This window comes from Petromyzon marinus, assembly GCF_048934315.1.
Source record: "Petromyzon marinus isolate PM22_M1 ecotype Great Lakes invasive population chromosome 68 unlocalized genomic scaffold, UKy_Petmar_22M1.pri1.0 chr68_unloc.1, whole genome shotgun sequence".
Taxonomy (NCBI): Eukaryota; Metazoa; Chordata; class Hyperoartia; order Petromyzontiformes; family Petromyzontidae; genus Petromyzon; species Petromyzon marinus.
In genome coordinates this window covers 4,576,569-4,597,052 of record NW_027422597.1, presented here as the reverse complement: position 1 = coordinate 4,597,052, position 20,484 = coordinate 4,576,569, and the positions used below count along the sequence as shown (strand labels likewise).

General features: G+C 42.6%; 2 protein-coding genes across 2 annotated transcripts; one reads left to right on the top strand and one right to left on the bottom strand.

The window, feature by feature from the left end:
* Positions 1-535: 535 nt before the first annotated feature.
* Positions 536-2,937, bottom strand: LOC142908024 (aerolysin-like protein). Its single transcript, XM_076058159.1, has one exon. The coding sequence runs from the start codon at positions 2,887-2,889 to the stop codon at positions 1,948-1,950; it is 942 nt and encodes a 313-aa protein (XP_075914274.1). The 5' UTR covers positions 2,890-2,937; the 3' UTR covers positions 536-1,947.
* A 10,664-nt stretch (positions 2,938-13,601) lies between these two features.
* On the top strand, positions 13,602-18,827 carry LOC142908023 (aerolysin-like protein). The gene is made up of 2 exons (XM_076058158.1): positions 13,602-13,717; positions 16,462-18,827. Exon 2 carries the CDS (start codon positions 16,476-16,478, stop codon positions 17,415-17,417), a length of 942 nt encoding a protein of 313 aa, XP_075914273.1. The 5' UTR covers positions 13,602-13,717; positions 16,462-16,475; the 3' UTR covers positions 17,418-18,827.
* Positions 18,828-20,484: the final 1,657 nt, after the last annotated feature.

The following is a 20,484-nucleotide window of genomic DNA, read 5'->3' as shown; positions in this document are numbered from 1 at the left end:
CACGTATGGACCTAAACGTACACATATGGACTCAAACACACACACAACTCGACTCAAACACAAACACATTGACTTACATACACACATATGAACTTACACACACATATGGCCTAACACACACATGGACTAACACACACACACACATTTGGATTTTTGATTGATGAGCTGGCACTGCTAAGGTTCTGGATTCGAAATTAGGTCAGCACTCAGACCTCTGAGTGATGTGGCCATATCTCTCTTGCGAGAATCGAGAATATAGGTTTATCATACGCGATTGAAGTTATATCTAAAAACCAAGATCTCACTTCTGCTACGCGTTATCTGCACACATACTAGCTTACGTTTTGATAACTGTGATGGAGGGGTTATCTTCGTGCAGTCATTCGTGACCGGGTTGAGACCATCAACTCACCACACTTGACTGTGCAGTTTCATTACAGGCGAATGCCTGTATTTGAACAAAGGTTTTCAGTGATGCTGGCTCAAAGGGGTTGTGGATGTGATAATGATGATACTGAATGCAAACACAATCCAATGATTTTTTTAAGATATTTTATTTTGCATCACAAGCCCAAAGCATTGCAGAACATGCAACTGACTAGTTGCATGCAATTTCCTATAATTAAAGAGCATGCAATTGTAATCTAAATACATTAATCCAGATGGTGGTGCTGATGGAAATGATAGCACTGCAAGAGAAGTTCTTTAATTTTCTGGTGTCACCTTTGGAGAAATTGTTGGTAATTCGAGGCCAGTTATCATTATTTGTATATTCATTGTAGTGTGAAATGGAAAACAAATATGAGCGTTTTTGAAAATAGGTGTCCCAACACAAATGAAGATTGGTTGATTGTTTGAGGAATCTTTATCTTTCCGTCATCGTTTTGTTTGGTATCATTCACACGTGGATGTCTTCTCTCTATAATTTTAGTAGAAATGTTGGTCAAGTCCATCGATTATTCTGTTCGTGGCAGCATGCAGAAACTGTATTGTCAAGATATATGGTTGTATGATTTTTCCGTGGAGAATGTCGTTAGCTGTGTGCTTCGTGTGAGTTTTCACTCTTCAGCTTCTCATTTCTGAAGCCCATAAAGTTTCACCTCTTTTACCTCCTTCCAGTCATTTATGTCGGTCATCCAACTTGTACTTTGATGTTTTGAACCCCTCCAGATTTGCACTCTACCGATCAGCGTTGCCTATGCCAGTGTGTATTGTCTTGTTACATTGCCCAAACCACTGCAGGAAGTTTTTTTTTTCCATTTGCTTTTGCTAGTTCGGGCTCATTCTCACGTAAGTAAATGGCAAAAGTAACGTTAAAAATGATTTATTATCTGTGAAATGATAGTTAGATTGTAAAATCAAATATTATGAAGATACCCTCTCCTGTGTTGGTTTGATCTGGAACTGTTTTTGTCGTCGGTTTGTTGCCTTGCCCAAGTTTGCATTTAGTGTTGAAAAATCGGCAGGAATGTACTTATGCTATTTGTACTTATATACTTTATTTATTCGTATTTCTTTATATAACTTTAAGCTACTGGCTTACCATTGATCTACTTTTTACTCCTATCGTGTTTTGTATTGTTTGTTGTTGTAACTTGCTGAATCGCCCCTACTGGACATCTGTAAAAAAGAGATTAATTTATCGTCGGATTCCTCCGGGATAAAGACAGATTATGATCATTCCATTGTGATTTCTGAGCGAACAGACTCAATTATGTACGGTATGTGCGAGAAAAATTCGTTGAAATAACTGCATCTCCGTGTAAATTATTTTTTCACCGATTCAAAGGTTCCTTAATTGCACGAACTGAAATCTCCCAAATGGCATATGTATTGCATCATATTTTATACCGCAGGGTTCAATAAACTATTAAATAAAGATAGGCAGCGTTGAATGCAGCATGAAGTTAGTAAAGCGCAGCACGTGCGTGCTTTTCCGGTGCCGTTTCACTTTTCCTTTGTTACTACAGTCGCCTTGGTGTAGGCGAGGCCCTTGTAGACACCCTCCATTGGGATGTCGTAGGTGGCGCCGTTCAATAAGGAGATGCGCACCGTACCCTTGTACGGGAGGTCGATTTCCGCGCGACCGATATTGATGTCGATCGCAGTGGTCTTGTGTGGAGGAACCGTGACGTTGAATGAGAGGAGCTCGGTTTTCGATTCTGAATTCTCCACGGCGTGCGTACTCTCGGTGCTAACGGTAAAACTAAAGCCAGCTTCAACATCCACGACATCCGGAACGCCGGCTGAGACGGTGAGGCTCACGGTTGCCTCCAGCTTGTTTGTGATCGACCAGGAGGAGGTTTTGGTCACGGTCTTGGAGGTTTCAATTTTATAGGTTTGGGGGACAGAACCAGTATTCTTGTAACTGAGTGATTTGATCTCTTCCATCTGGACTTTTGGAAGCTCCCTGTGCAGTGTAGGGTATGTCACGTTGATCAATTCTGAACTTTTAACCGAATTGATGAAGAGGAAGCCCATGCTGTCGATGTCTGAACCGCCTTTGCCCATAATTCCAAGGCAGATTCCAGAGCGGATGTCGACTGGGTACTCGGTCTTTAGGCCCCAGTCTGTCATCTTCACGAAGAATTCCCTGCCTTTGGTTGTCCTGAACTTGAAGGCGCCCAGGCGTGAGCCAGCCCCATTCCCCCACAGTGAGAGGGACGAAAACAGCTCCCCGGGCTGGAACACAAACTCTTTGTGAGATCCCGAGGGACTGCCGTACTGTGCAGTCCTTCCGTCCGTCAGCCAGGCCTTCACGCACTTGATCTGCCACCCTCCAACCCACACCCAGATTTTTTCCAGCGTTGCTCCATTTTTCCTCCCATCAAAACTGAAGGATGTTCCTCCTTGTCCTCCACAGGTGTGTAAGGCCAAAGCATAAGGCATTTTCTCCTTTCTTCCTGCACATTACAAGATACAGATTTGTTTAAATTATTAAAGGAATTTAAAACATCGTGATATTCACAGTTTGACTTTCAAAACCACATTATATTGACACATTTGTAATAGTTATGCACTTCTAAATTTGCATGTCGACTCAGATGTTATCGACAATTCAATAACAAATATCACTATTGCGAAAAAACTGTGAAAAAGCAGTACATCATCATGTTGGGAAATTGTAAAAAACACACACATTGCATCAGATTATTAACTCGTAATGGCTAACTTACAGCTAAAGACAATGAAAGAGGAGCAGACAGTGACAAGGTTAGATAATTTACAAGAATAACTGTTTGAGGTTAAGAGAGACTTGTCTGCAAGAGAAATACAGCTTCTCTGAAATAAAAGTTGACACAACACAGTACAGCAAATCCTTCCCTCGAGGTTTTACTGTTTTGGGCCAAATTTATTGAGGTACTGTTCGCCGATTGTGCCCCTGTGGCTCGACCATTCGCAGTTGATCTAGAGATTCCTGTATGCATGGTAAATGTACTGCTCGCGATTATGCTGCCATGAAAGTACACAATGCGCCATCTTGTCCCCATCGTATTGCCCAAGTGGCCCATCGTGGTATCCCAGGCCACGTGGTGTTCCTAGATTCCAGTGGATAGACAGTTAGGTTCAGCCGCTCACGATTTTAACTTCCTGCAGTGAACAGTACTGTACACGGTTACCTATACAGTACATCTACGAATAGCCCCTCCTGTATTCAAAAGCTTTCTTTAAGATGTTTGATTCAAGCATAGCCTCATCCATATGGAATCACAAAATAGCGCAAATAGATTTTTATTCCCTTACGTTACTTAGGAGATATCGGGGCCTGACCCTTTGCAGATTTCCTAAAATAGAACAAAACAATCGCTTTCAGAACTTTATTCAATAGATCAACAAGAAAAAGTAAAGGACATGGAAAAACTGGGAGAAGGCTCGGTGAGCTGCTGGTTGTTTGCTGCGGTTACCTAAGCTCCTATCAAATATAGATCGCGGGTCCTGAAACCATTATTCACGGTTTCTAACACATTGGGGAAATGCAACCACAGGTGAATCTCATTCCACTCCTTAAACACATTGTGGAAATGCAACCACAGGTGAATCTCATTCCACTCCTTCATATGTAGACAATCGCCTCTGTGGGGCAACCAATCACTAACAATACGATGCACAAAGGCTAACTGGCCTGGCTGGAGAGAGATAGGCTTGGAAAGGGTGGGGGACCTTCCAATTAGGGTTACCAAAATATCAGGGACACCATCCAAAGCTACAAACAAAAACTTTTACCACATCACTCACCCAATCTTGGATGGTCTGGTGGAAAAAGGAAATGAAAAGTTCGTGCAGGAGATTGAGACCGGGTTAGAGCCAAAACTAGAAAGCTGAGGGGGAAAGGCTGCTGGGACAGGACATTCCTCACCAGAAATGGACTCAAATATGTTGGGCTCAGACAGCAGGCCGCAGGTCCCTTCCTCTAAACATAATTTAGTTCAAATTCACACATTCCTCTCCTAATTGCCCTATATACCACAATGCACGGTACAGATGTAACTGAATGCCTTCTGGACGTGCCCAGATATTTTAGAATTTTACGAGAATTTAACGGATTATTTTAATCGGAACTTGGCACAGAGCTGAGCCCCTCAGTGGACTAAACTTTGCGGGGCTTGAAAACAAAAGGGCTATCGGTACGCCAATATGCCTTACTGAAAACCGGCTATATTGTAGCAAGAAAGACAATACTAGCAAATTGGAAACAAGAACCCCCTCTTGGGGACTCTGGCACAGAACTATCCGTGCCTTGGCGGGAATCAGCTCCTTAACCAGGATCTACCAGGGATATAATAAGAGTAAGAGGCAATGTGGTCCCCATTTTATTGACCCTGCGTGAATAACCAGAAAAGTAGGGAGCGGGGCAAGGGGATGAACTCCAGACACTGAAACATTGCAATAGTCACCATTGCTCCTTGGGGAAAATAAGAAGGATAAGCCCAGACATCACGCTTATGTTACTTTGTTTCCTGTCAAGTTTGGATAAATTATTCCCCTTCCTCCCCCTTGTCCTTCTTCTTCCCCTTCCCAGTTAATCTGCTGCTCCTGATCGTTGCCTCTGTCGTAGGTCAGCGAGCCCAAGGGCATCCAGACGGGTCCCCATTTAAGGATTTATTGCACCGGGATCGACACACGTTCGTAATTGGTATCGCCCTCTGTGATGGCCATGTTCTGGACTCTTACAAAAAAACATGCATTGGATAAATAAAGGGTGGACGATTGACCCAGGACACCAAGAGTCGTGTTTTTCTTCTTCTTCTTCTTCTTCTTCATGTGATGCAGTGTGGATATCAAAGAGAGAGAGAGAGAGACAGGAAGAGAGCAAAGGTAGAGGGGAGGCACGAGTATTGCACAATCGACGTCACTTTTACACAGACAAACGTCATCAATGCATTTGTATGTAAAGTTTTTTTCTTGAACATTTAAACCAACGTTGTATGATTGTCAATTGAATTCACATCTTTATATTTTTAGGAGTTGCTTGCTGCTGATGCTGTTATACGTTTTTTTTTTTTCACTGATTTGTGACAGTACCTTACAGAACGGATTTGTAGTGAAAATAAACACAGAAATCCGATAGCATCTTGTTTTGCCAACATCACACCAAACAGGCAGGTTCTCAAGGGGTGCCAGCTCAGAAGGACTTACCTGGGAGTCACCTGTCCAACACACACACCACCTGAATTTTTAAGAACGAGACCAGTCAGGAGTAACCCACATACTCACCTTAAGGTTCTCTTCCCAGAGCATGATTTTCTATCACCAGAACACTGTCATTTATACTACTGTTGCACAGGCCACGTGATCCAGCTACAACCTAAATTATAGATCGCTTCGCATCACTCACGTCAGAATAGTTTATGTAAATATAGTTTGGCATATTTCCAGAAATTATGAATATTTAATCTATCATACATTGATATGTTTTTCAAACTTGAACCTCTCTTTCTTTTTCATGATGACGAGGTGGAGTGAATCAATGAGTGGTGTATTATCAAACAAGGTCCTTCTAACATTATGGAACCTTGTTTCCGTGCCAAACATCGTAATCCTTCCATTAAAAAAATATTCTGAAGCAGAAAGTTAGTAGTGCCAGATACACCAGCCACATTTGCTACCGTGTAGCAATATTTTAATGTCGATGTAGAATTCAATTGAGGGACATGATTATTTTGGTGTGTTCTGGGACTGTTGTTGTACATATCCGGGAAAGATCTAGATTGTTGTTGTTGTCTTGGTGAGGGACTGTTGTTGCTGTTGTCTTGGAGTTGTCTGGGACTGTTGTTGTTGTTTTGGTGTATAACTCTTGTACTTGTCATGGTGTTTTCTTGGACGCTTGATGTTGTTTTTGTCATTTTGCTGTTTTGCCCCAGGCGTGCATTTGGTGTCAAAAAATTGGCAGGAATGTATGTTCTTGTGCAATTTGTACATCTATACAGGAGTATCTCACTTAACGAGCATTCTGTCTCTGCTAATTCGAGCGATTTCAATACAGATTAATTTGTTCCAAAACGAGCAACACTCTCAAGGCACTACTTTTAGTTGCAAAAATGATCATCTTAAGCAGCGTTAAAACAAGTATAGCCAAAACATAACCCTCGTGCTCCTCCCAAGAGACCTCATTAGTTAACGTGTGTTGGGCTGAAACAAGCGTTCTATAACTCCTCGTTGGGTAAGGATTTCGCGTATTCATATTCTGTTGTTGTACCCAGAAAATCCTTACTGACTCTCAAGATACATTTTCGAAAGGGCCTCTCTAAGTTTCACAGTAGGGGGCGATTTAGCTGCTCTGTGTAATCTCAATTGAGTAATTTTGCAGATACATTTTCAACATTGGAATGTTCGGCCACACCAGAAACATTTACAAATAAATTGTGAAAGAAGAAAAGCAGAGAACCCATAGGAAACCCATCCAGGAGCTGCTCAGAAATCGAACAAAGGACGTCTAAACTGTGAGGCACAAGTGTTAAAACTCTGCCACCCCGCCTACAGTATCAAATTGAATCCACGAATTGAAATAGAATTGGAAAGAAAAAAAATCCCGCTTCAACTACAATGGAAGTCAAATGGTAATAAATTTTAATTATGACTAAAGTTTGTCATCAGAATCCCTATAAATATGACGAAAAATGTAGTGCATTTAGTGAAACAGTTAAGCCATAACTGGTTTATTAGATTAATCTGATATACAAGTCGTTCCCAACCAGTGTGTTTGATGTGTACACCTCACAGCCTAATATATTGTCCTCATTCCCTGACCAGCACATAATCTACTGCGAATCATCCCTAACTTTACTTTACAATCCCTGTTCGTACCGCCTTTGGAGATGGTACACCAGATAGCCACTAACAGAAGATTAATGCAGTAATTTATACAAACGTTTAGGCTCCACAGTCCCAGAGTGTCAGGCTACTTTATTCCCAATAATTCGTTTGGTGCGACTGAGTAGTTTCTACTTCGAAAATAACCTTTAAAAATACACAGACCATGAAAACGAGACGTGACAAATGAAACATTACAATCGATCAGACAGAGGTTACGAATCAAGCCATATTACACAATACAAATAAGTAAGACATGCACGTGTAAGATACACGATATAGAAAATTAGCCAATGCAAATGAGACAAACAGCAGAGACAGTTCATAAGATTCAGGGCATTTTAGATGAGTTATTACGAATTGGATATTAGATGGGCAAAGGGAGTAGGTAGAATATGTTAAACAGTAACAATTGAGGGCGAATTATAAAGTAAATAATCATGAGCATCCCCACGCTGAGAAACATGCAAGGAAAGCAATCTTGCTAGCAAGCTGTTATGAGTAGCAAAAACATGTTGCGTAAAGCAGACGTGTTACGTAAGAAGTACCGATATAGATGTCTCTTCTCTTCCATCAGCTGTCAACAGGTGGTTGACAACGAGGCTGAATGAAATGGTTCCTTTGATTTCGGTCACTGGACACGACATTCGCTGTGCCGTGAGGTATGGTGAATTGAATATTGGCTTGGCAACATTGATCGGTAATATTTAACGAATAAATAATCAATAAATAACCGTGATAGTGTTAATGTATTGAGCCTATCATTTTTATTTAGATAGTATTTTTTGGGTTTTTTTTGGAAGCGGAAATGCCTTAGCCCACAAAAAAAGCATCATGGAGAAGGAAGTGAAGTGGCACTGCTGTGACTCTGCTTATCTGAAACCCGATTCACACCACCATCCATCACAGAAGAATTCTCTCATCAAGACTCTGTACCATAGAGCCCAATGCATATCCGACCAGGAAGACATAGGCAGTGAACTCAAGCACGTACACCAAGCTCTTAAGGCAAATGGTTACTCCGACTATACAATCCGCAAAGCTATCACTCAAACCATGAAGAAGGACCCTCTTGAGGAGCCTTTCAAAACCATCACTTTACCTTACATTGCGGGGATCACAAAAAAAGATCTCCAAAATCTTGAATAAACACAAGATCAAGGTCCGTTTCAACACATTACATAAAATCCGTGATCTGGTTCCGTCTGTAAAAATATGTGATTCCGGACATACGGTACCCTGGTGTCTAGAAACTAAGTTGCCTCTGTGGTAGTAGTTACATTGGAGAAACCAAACGCCATGTCTCGGACCGCATTCGTGAACACAAAGCAGACCATAAACACGGTAGGACCAACACCTCGGCCATGGCAGATCATTGTTATAATTCAGTAGGCTCACATGACATTGACTTTTCCAAGACAGAGGTTCTTTGTAAGCCATCTGGCTACCATGAGAGATTCGTTCATGAGGCTATCCACATATACAAGCACAAAGACAATTTCAACCTAGAAGATGAATTCTGGCTTAGCAATCATTGGAAAGATTTGATTAACAATTTCAGGTCTTAATTGATTGTTCACGTTTACAGTGGCTTTCAGACATCATACATTAATTTTTCGTCTCCCCCCTCCTCTTTTCAGAACATAGATGGACTAGTGATTGATATGCCGATCGGAACCGTCTCATAAACGCCGTCCAATTGCCAACTTTGGCCTAAAAGCATTGAACGTGAAGTCGCTGTCCCGCTCTCGATGGTGGTGCTCCATCATCGTCCGATTCAGCTGGCCGTTCCCCGGAGGGTGCGGGTCCATCGTCGGCGTGTTCCAATGCCGTGGGAACAGCTGCAGGACAACTTAACACCGTCAATAGCACCCGCTCCGTCGTCATAAAGCGGTCAAATGCCTCCGTCAATGTCGCCAGCCTGGCCTCCCACTGGGCCATGAGGACTCTCCAGTCACCCGTCGGCCCCGGGATCTCGGCCCTGCTTGAGCCACCATCCCGCTCGCTAGACACTTGCTCGACCAGGTCCTCCGGAGGAGTAACAGCCACTTGGCCAGACACGGGAATCACGTCCAAGTCGTTGCTGTTGTCGGACGAGTCCATCAGCACGTTCTTCCTCTTGGCCGATTTCTTCGACATGTCGGCGTGGTTTTGTAGTCACCTCTGACACCAAATGTAGTGGTTGATTTCACTTGGACAACTTTTGTTTTTCTTCCAACACCACTTCATTTACAGTTCCCCAAATGTCCTCAATACTTCACAGTTCCTTTGCTTGCCATGGCTCGCTCGCCGTGCTTCACACGACTCACTCGCCGCCTTTGTCTCTCCAATCTCTACTTCTCCGTCAGCTCTGATATCACTGTGCTCTCTCCACTGCTGGCTGCTTCGTCTCTGCTCTCCGCTCTGCGCGATCACTGTGCTCTCTCCGCTGCTGGCTGCTTCGTCTCTGCTCTCCACTCTCCGCTATCACTGCACTCTCTCCACTGCTGGCTGCTTCTCCCTACTCTCCTCTCTCTGCTATCACTGTGCTCTCTCCACTGCTGGCTGCTTCTCTCTGCTCTCCTCTCTCCGCTATCACTGTGCTCTCTCCACTGCTTGCTGCTTCTCTCTTCAGCTCCTGCTTTCCTCTCTCACTGCTGGCTGCCTTCACTTCAGCTCTGCTCCACGTCCTGCTTCGTCCAGCCCCCGAATCCAACCCCCCTTTCTCCTCGCATCTCCCCAGTTTGTCCCTGCTCTCATTACTCTCCAATTAATTAACCCGCGTCCCAACGACGCTCCGCGTGCCCATGCACCTGTTACTTCTCCAGACTTTAAGACGCCACTTCAGCCCTGACAACAACACCAGCCAATCACAGCCGTCTCTGGCTCCATAGCTTAATTGGCCTAATCATGACATCATTGTCCCAACCATCGCATATGTTTGTCCCAATATGACCCATACTCTCCTGCCCCCGCGCCATCTCACCATTTACCCTCATGCGCCTATTTGTTCCACTACATATGTATGTATGTGTGAGTCGATATGTGTGTGTAAGTATATGTGTGTGTGTGAGTCCATTTGTGTGTGTAACTACATATGTGTGTGTCTAAAGTCGATGCCTGTGTGTGTGCGTGTAAGTCGATGTGTTTCTATGTGTGTGAGTCGATGTCTGTGTGTAAGTCCAGGTGTGTGTCTGCCTTTTTCACCCGGGCACCACCGGGTACTTACCGCTAGTTAGATATAAATCTAACAATGAATCCAATTTTTGTTTCATGTACAGCATATACAGTACATACAAATACATATTTAGTTAATCGGTACTAATATATTAGGGGCCATCCATAAATTATATCATGCACTTGGGGGGGGGGGTCAGACATTTGTGACGATGTTTGACGAGGGGGGAGGGGTTTGAGAAATGTGACGTCACATCAAAATGCGCAACTTTAAATAAATATAGGCAGCACCTTCTACTTAATTAATTATACGTTTTAATAAGTGTGTTTTCCTACAACATCAGAGTGCAGCGCCACATTAAAAATGCACTACAATGACAATAGTTTAAAGCGGTTTGAAGCATGTTTTACATCTTTTTTTTGGGGGGGGGCAGAGCTTCGTGACGTCATATTTGAGGGGGGTCTGACTTTGCGTGACGCCGCGTGACGAAGGGGGCGGGGTGTCAAAAATTTTCAAAATCGCGTGACGTCATTTGGACGGCCCCTTAGTCGAGTGTCATCACAGGTGAAAAGTCGTCTCTTGTCCGTGCGCCTCCACCAATCACACATGCGCCAAGTGATCTGGCTAACCGAATCAAGTAAAACTTCCTAAACGCTTGATTTCGTATGAAATTTTGTATTTCATATGCCAGATAGCAGACCAGCCAGCCAATCACAATGGTGGCTAATTCTATCAGCCTTTGATGTTCCAGAGTCACAGCAGTGCGACTTCACTTCCTTCTCCATGATGCTTTTTTTGTGGGCTAAGGAATTTCCGCTTCCAAAAAAACCCCCAAAAATTGTATCTAAATAAAAAGGATAGGCTCAATACATCAACACTATCACGGTTATTTATTGATTATTTATTCGTTAAATATTACAGATCAATGTTGCCAAGCCAATATTCAATTCACCATACCTCACGGCATAGCGAATGTCGTGTCCAGTGACCGAAATCAAAGAAACTATTTCATTCAGCCTCGTTGTCAACCACCTGTTGACAGCTGATGGAAGAGAAGAGACATCTATATCGGTACTTCTTATGTAACACGTCTGCTTTACGCAACATGTTTTTGCTACTCATAACAGCTTGCTCGCAAGATTGCTTCCCTTGCATGTTTCTCAGCGTGGGGATGCTCATGTTTATTTACTTTATAATTCGCCGTCAATTGTTACTGTTTAACATATACTATGTATTCCCTTTGCCCATGTAATATCCAATTCGTAATAAGTCATCTAAAATGACCTGAATCTTATGAACTGTCTCTGCTGTTTGTCTCATTTGGATTGGCTTATTTTCTATATCGTGTATCATACACGTGCATGTCTTACTTATTTGTATTGTGTAATATGGCTTGATTCATAACCTCTGTCTGCTCGATTGTAGTGTTTCATTTGTCACGTCTCGTTTTTATGGTCTGTGTATTTTTAAAGGTTATTTTCGAAGTAGAAACTACTCAGTAGCACCAAACGAATTATTGGGAATAAAGTAGCCTGACACTCTGGGACTGCGGAGCCTAAACGTTTGGATAAATTACTGCATTAATCTTCTGTTAGTGGCTGCCTGGTGTACCATCTCCAAAGGGGGTACGAACAGGGATTGTAAAGTAAAGTTAGGGATGATTCGCAGTAGATTATGTGCTGGTCAGGGAATGAGGGAAAGTTATTAGGCTGGGAGGTGTACACATCAAACACACTGGTTGGGAAAGACTGGTATATCAGATTAATATAATAAACCAGTTATGGCTTAACTGTTTTAAAAAATGCACTACATTATACGTCATATTTTTAGGCATTCCGATGACAAACTTTAGTTATAATTAAAATTCATTACCATTTGACTTCCATTGTAGTTGAAGCGGGCTTTTTTTCTTTCCAATTCTATTTCAATTCGTGGATTCAATTTGATATTGTAGGCGGGGTAGCAGAGTTTTAACACTTGTGCCTCACAGTTTAGACGTCCTTTCGTCGATTTCTGACCCGCTCCTGGATGGGTTTCCTATGGGTTCTCTGCTTTTCTTCTCTCACAATTTATTTGTAAATGTTTCTGATGTGACCGAACATTTCAATGTTGAAAATGTATTTGCAAAATTACTCAATTGGGATTACACAGAGCAGCTACATCGCCCCCTACTGTGAAACTTAGAGAGGCCCTTTCGAAAATGTATCTTGAGAGTCAGTAAGGATTTTCTGGGTACACCAACAGAATACAAATACATGAAATTCTTACCCAACGAAGAGTTATCGAACACTTGTTTCAGCCCAACACGCGTTACCTAATGAGATCTCTTTGGAGGAACACGAGGGTTATGTTTTGGTCATACATGTTTTAACGCTGCTTAAGATTATCATATTCGCAACTAAAAGTAGTGCCGTGAGAGTGTTGCTCGTTTTGGAACGAATTAATCTGTATTGAAATCGCTCGAATTAGCAGAGAAAGAATGCTCTTTAAGTGAGATACGCCTGTATAGATGTACAAATTGCACAATAACATACATTCCTGCCAATTTTTTGACACCAAATGCACGCCTGGGGCAAAACAGCAAAAAGACAAAAACAACAGCAAGAGTCCAAGACAACACCATGACAAGTACAATAGTTACACACCAAAACAACAACAACAACAACAGTCCCAGACAACTCCAAGACAACATTAACAACAGTCCCTCACCAAGACAACAACAACAACAATCTCAGATCTCTCCCGGATATGTACAACAACAGTCTCAGAACACACCAAGATAATCACGTCCCTCATTGAATTTTACATCTACATTAAAATATTGCTACACGGTGAGTAAGGATCTATGTTACACAACATATTTATAAATGTGGCTGGTGTATCTGGCACTACTAGTTTTCTGCTTCAGAATATTTTTTAATGGAAGGTTTACGATGTTTGGCGCGGAAACAAGGTTCCATAATGTTGGAAGAACCTTGTTTGATAATACACCACTCATTGATTCACTCCACCTCGTCATCATGAAAAAGAAAGAGAGGTTCAACTTTGAAAATTAAATATGTATGATAGATTAAATATTCATAATTTCTGTAAATATGCCAAACTATAGTTACATAAACTATTCTGACGTGAGTGATGCGAAGCGATGTATAATTTAGGCTGTGGCTGGATCACGTGGCCTGTGCAACAGTAGTATAAATGACAGTGTTCTGGTGATAGAAAAGCATGCTCTGGGAAGAGAACCTTAAGGTGAGTGTGTGGGTTACTCCTGACTGGTCTCGTTCTTAAAAATTCAGTTGGTGTGTGTGGTGGACAGGTGACACCCAGGTAAGTGCCTCTGAGCTGGCACCCCTTGAGAACCTGCCTGCTTGGTGTAATGTTGGCAAAACAAGATGCTAGCGGATTTCTGTGTTTATTTTCACTAAAAATCCGTTCTGTAAGGTACTGTCACAAATCAGTGAAAAAACAACGTATAACAGCATCAGCAGCAAGCAACTCCTAAAAATATAAAGATGTGAATTCAATTGACAATCATGCAACGTTGGTTTAAATGTTCAGGAAAAACTTTACATACAAATGCATTGATGACGTTTGTCTGTATAAAAGTGACGTCGATTGCGCAATACTCGTGCCTCCCCTCTCACTTTGCTCTTTTCCTGTCTCCCTCCTCTCTCTCTCTCTTTGATATCCACACTGCATCACATGAAGAAGAAAAACACGACTCTTGATGTCCTGGGTCAATCTTCCACCCTTTTTTATCCAATGCATGTTTTTTTTTGTCCAGAACATGGCCATCACAGAGGGAGATACCAATTACGAACGTGTGTCGAACCCGGTGCAATAAATCCTTAAATGGGGACCCGTCTGGATGCCATTGGGCTCGCTGACCTACCACAGAGGCAACGATCAGGAGCAGCAGATTAACTGGGAAGGGGAAGAAGAGGACAAGGGGGAGGAAGGGGAATAATTTATCCAAACTAGACAGGAAACAAAGTAAAATAAGCGTGATGTCTGGGCTTATCCTTCTTATTTTCCCCTAGGAGCAACAGTGCCTATTGGAATGTTTCAGTGTCTGGAGTTCATCCCCTTGCCCCGCTTCCTACTTTTCTGGTTATTCACGCAGGGTCAATAAAAATGGGGACCACATTTCCTCTTACTCTTATTATATTCCTGGTAGATCCTGGTTAAGGAGCTGATTCCCGCCAAGGCACGAATAGTTCTGTGCCAGAGTCTCCAAGAGGGGGTTCTTGTTTCCAATTTGCTAATATTGTCTTTCTTGCTACAATATATCCGGTTTTCAGTAAGGCATATTGGCGTACCGATAGCCCTTTTGGTTTCAAGCCCCGCAAAGTTTAGTCCACTGAGGGGCTCAGCTGTGTGCCAAGTTCCGATTAAAATAATCCGTTAAATTCTCGTATAATTCTAAAATATCTGGGCACGGCCAGAAGGCATTCAGTTACATCTGTACCGTCCATTGTAGTATCTAGGGCAATTAGGAGAGGAATGTGTGAATTTGAACTAAATTATGTATAGAGGAAGGGACCTGCGGCCTACTGTCTGAGCCTAACCATATTTGAGTCCATTTCTGGTGAGGAATGTCCTGTCCCAGCAGCCTTTCCCCCTCAGCTTTCTAGTTTTGGCTCTAACCCGGTCTCAATCTCCTGCACGAACTTTTCATTTCCTTTTTTTCCACCAGACCATCCAAGATTGGGTGAGTGATGTGGTCAAAGTTTTTGTTTGTAGCTTTGGATGGTGTCCCCGATATTTTGGTAACCTTATTTGGAAGGTCCCCCACCCTTTCCAAGCCTATCACTCTCCAGCCAGGCCAGTTACCCCTTGTGCATTCTATTGTTAGTGATTGGTCGCCCCACAGAGGCGATTGTCTACATATGAAGGAGTGGAATGAGATTCACCTGTGGTTGCATTTCCCCAATGTGTTAGAAACCGTGAATAATGGTTTCAGGACACGCGATCTATATTTGATAGGAGCTTAGGTAACCGCAGCAAATAACCAGCACCTCACCGAGCCTTCTCCCAGTTTTTACATGTCCTTTACTTTTTCTTGTTGATCTATTGAATAAAGTTCTGAAAGCGATTGCTTTGTTCTATTTTAGGAAATCTGCAAAGGGTCAGGCCCCGATCTCTCCTAAGTAACGTAAGGGAATGAAAATCTATTTGCGCTATTTTGTGATCCCATATGGATGAGGCTATGCTTGAATCAAACATCTTAAAGAAAGCTTTTTGAATACAGGAGGGGCTATTCGTAGATGTACTGTATAGGTAACCGTGTACAGTACTGTTCACTGCAGGAAGTTAAAATCGTGAGCGGCTGAACCTCACTGTCTACCCACTGGAATCTAGGAACACCACGTGGCCTGGGATACCACGATGGGCCACTTGGGCAATAAGATGGGGACAAGATTGCGCATTGTGTACTTTCATGGCAGCATAATCGCGAGCAGTACATATATCATGCATACAGGAATCTCTAGATCAACTGCGAATGTTCGAGCCACCGGGGCACAATCGGCGAAGAGTACCTAAATAAATTTGGCCCAAAACAGTAAAACCTCGACGGAAGGATTTGCTGTACTGTGTTTGTCAACTTTTATTTCAGAGAAGCTGTATTTCTCTTGCAGACAAGGCTCTCTTAACCTCAAACAGTTATTCTTGTAAATTATCTAACCTTGTCACTGTCTGCTCCTCTTTCATTGTCTTTAGCTGTAAGTTAGGCATTACGAGTTATTAATCTGATACAATGTGTGTTTTTTTTTACAATTTCCCAACATGATGCTGTACTGCTTTATCACCGTTTTTTCGCAATAGTGATATTTGTTATTGAATTGTCGATAAAGTCTGAGTCGACATGCAAATTTAGAAGTACATAACTATTACAGAGGTGTCAATAAAATGTGGTTTTGAAAGTCAAACTGTGAATATCACAATGTTTGACCTTTCATAATTTAAACAAATCTGTATCTTGTAATGTGCAGGAAGAAAGGAGAAAATGCCTTATGCATTGGCCTTACACACCTGTGGAGGACAAGGAGGAACAGCCTTCAGTTTTGATGGGAGGAAAAATGGAGCAACGCTGGAAAAAATCTGGGTGTGGGTTGGAGGGTGGCAGATCAAGTGCGTGAAGGCCTGGCTGACGGACGGAAGGACTGCACAGTACGGCAGTCCCTCGGGATCTCACAAAGAGTTTGTGTTCCAGCCCGGGGAGCTGTTTTCGTCCCTCTCACTGTGGGGGAATGGGGCTGGCTCACGCCTGGGCGCCTTCAAGTTCAGGACAACCAAAGGCAGGGAATTCTTCGTGAAGATGACAGACTGGGGCCTAAAGACCGAGTACCCAGTCGACATCCGCTCTGGAATCTGCCTTGGAATTATGGGCAAAGGCGGTTCAGACATCGACAGCATGGGCTTCCTCTTCATTAATTCGGTTAAAAGTTCAGAATTGATCAACGTGACATACCCTACACTGCACAGGGAGCTTCCAAAAGTCCAGATGGAAGAGATCAAATCACTCAGTTACAAGAATACTGGTTCTGTCCCCCAAACCTATAAAATTGAAACCTCCAAGACCGTGACCAAAACCTCCTCCTGGTCGATCACAAACAAGCTGGAGGCAACCGTGAGCCTCACCGTCTCAGCCGGCGTTCCGGATGTCGTGGATGTTGAAGCTGGCTTTAGTTTTACCGTTAGCACCGAGAGTACGCACGCCGTGGAGAATTCAGAATCGAAAACCGAGCTCCTCTCATTCAACGTCACGGTTCCTCCACACAAGACCACTGCGATCGACATCAATATCGGTCGCGCGGAAATCGACCTCCCGTACAAGGGTACGGTGCGCATCTCCTTATTGAACGGCGCCACCTACGACATCCCAATGGAGGGTGTCTACAAGGGCCTCGCCTACACCAAGGCGACTGTAGTAACAAAGGAAAAGTGAAACGGCACCGGAAAAGCACGCACGTGCTGCGCTTTACTAACTGCATGCTGCATTCAACGCTGCCTATCTTTATTTAATAGTTTATTGAACCCTGCGGTATAAAATATGATGCAATACATATGCCATTTGGGAGATTTCAGTTCGTGCAATTAAGGAACCTTTGAATCGGTGAAAAAATAATTTACACGGAGATGCAGTTATTTCAACGAATTTTTCTCGCACATACCGTACATAATTGAGTCTGTTCGCTCAGAAATCACAATGGAATGATCATAATCTGTCTTTATCCCGGAGGAATCCGACGATAAATTGATCTCTTTTTTACAGATGTCCAGTAGGGGCGAGTCAGCAAGTTACAACAACAAACAATACAAAACACGATAGGAGTAAAAAGTAGATCAAAGGTAAGCCAGTAGATTAAACTTATATAAAGAAATACGAATAAATAAAGTATATAAGTACAAATAGCATAAGTACATTGCGGCCGATTTTTCAACATTAAATGCTAACTTGGGCAATGCAACAAAACGACGACAAAAACAGTTCCAGATCAAACCAACACAGGAGAGGGTATCTTCATAATATTTGATTTTACAATCTAACTATCATTTCACAGATAATAAATCATTTTTAACGTTACTTTTGCCATTTACTTACGTGAGAATGAGCCCGAACTAGCAAAAGCAAATGGAAAAAAAACTTCCTGCAGTGGTTTGGGCAATGTAACAAGACAATACACACTGGCATAGGCAACGCTGATCGGTAGAGTGCAAATCTGGAGGGGTTCAAAACATCAAAGTACAAGTTGGATGACCGACATAAATGACTGGAAGGAGGTAAAAGAGGTGAAGCTTTATGGGCTTCAGAAATGAGAAGCTGAAGAGTGAAAACTCACACGAAGCACACAGCTAAGGACATTCTCCACGGCAAAATCATACAACCATATATCTTGACAATACAGTTTCTGCATGCTGCCACGAACAGAAAAATCGATGGACTTGACCAACATTTCTACTAAAATTATAGAGAGAAGACATCCACGTGTGAATGATACCAAACAAAACGATGACGGAAAGATAAAGAGTCCTCAAACAATCAACCAATCTTCATTTGTGTTGGGACACCTATTTTCAAAAACGCTCATATTTGTTTTCCATTTCACACTACAATGAATATACAAATAATGATAACTGGCCTCGAATTACCAACAATTTCTCCAAAGGTGACACCAGAAAATTAAAGAACTTCTCTTGCAGTGCTATCATTTCCATCAGCACCACCATCTGGATTAATGTATTTAGATTACAATTGCATGCTCTTTAATTATAGGGAATTGCATGCAACTAGTCAGTTGCATGTTCTGCAATGCTTTGGGCTTGTGATGCAAAATAAAATATCTTTAAAAAATCATTGGATTGTGTTTGCATTCAGTATCTTCATTATCACATCCACAACCCCTTTGAACCAGCATCACTGAAAACATTTGTTCAAATCCAGGCATTCGCCTGTAATGAAACTGCACAGTCAGGTTTGGTGAGTTGATGGTCTCAACCCGGTCACGAATGACTGCACGAAGATAACCCCTTCCATCACAGTTATCAAAACGTAAGCTAGTATGTGTGCAGATAACGCGTAGCAGAAGTGAGATCTTGGTTTTTAGATATAACTTCAATCGCGCATGATAAACCTATATTCTCGATTCTCGCAAGAGAGATATGGCCACATCGCTCAGAGGTCTGAGTGCTGACCTAATTTCGAATCCAGAACCTTAGCAGTGCCAGCTCATCAATCAAAAATCCAAATGTGTGTGTGTTAGTCCATGTGTGTGTTAGTTCATATGTGTGTGTAAGTTCATATGTGTGTATGTAAGTCAATGTGTTTGTGTTTGAGTCGAGTTGTGTGTGTGTTTGAGTCCATATGTGTACGTGTAGGTCCATACGTGTATTTAAGTCCATGTGTGTCTGTCTTTTTCGAACGGACAACACCCGATGTGTGTGTGTACGTCGAAGTGTTTGTGTGTGTCAGTCCAAGTGTGCGTGTCAGTCCATTTGTGTGCGTATCAGTCACTCTATGTGTGTGTTAGTCCATGTTTGTGTGCTAGTCGATGTGTGTGCATGGCACCATCTGAGTGTGTAACTTAACGTGCGTTTGTGCGTCTATGTTTGTCAGTCGATGTGTGTGTGTGTACGTCGCTGTGTATGTGTGTTGTCAGTCCATATGTGTGTTGTAGTCCACATGTGTGTGTAAATCCATACATGTGTGTGTGTCACTCGATATGTGTGTGTAAGTCAATGCGTGTGTGTGTCTTAGTTGATATGCGTGTAAGTACATCAGTGTACTATACGTCAATGTGTGTTTTTTAGTCCACGTATGTCCGTGTGTAAGTCGATGTGTGTGTGTGAGTTGCTGTATGTGTGTACGTCGATATATATGTGTGTAACTCCATGTGTGCGTATCTAAAGTGGATGTCTATGCATGTGTGACTCCATATGTGTGTGTGTGTACGTCTATGTGTTTGTGTGTGTGAGTCAATATGTCTGTGTGTGTCAGTCCATGGGCGTGTGTGATAGTCGCTTTGTGTGTGTGGCTCCATGTGAGTTAGTGTGAGTCCATTTCTTTGCATGTCTGTAGCTCCATGTGTGCGTGTGAGTCTATGTGTCTGTTTTATTGACCTGGTCAAGGCCTATGATACTATCAGTAGGCCAGGCCTTTGGTGTTCTTCATGCTTTCGGAGTCCCTCCCCCTTTGCTCACGATACTTAAGGACCGTTATGATATTGAGCGGCCCTGCGTCAAACTACAGGCCGTCAGTCACAGCCATTCCCTCTACACCTTGGGGTGTGACAGGGATGTCCTCTGGCTCCCACATTATTTAACATATCTTTTGACCACGTAGTTGGTGAAGCCTTCAATGGCTGTACCGGAGGAATTACCATGTGATACAGATACAATGGGAGGCTGATCGATGCCCGGGTGCGGTCAAGGGATGGCTCCCTATTTCTCAACCATGTTATGTATGCCGATGCTCTGGTGATTGCTACTCACTCAGAGGAGGAGTTGGAGTCGCT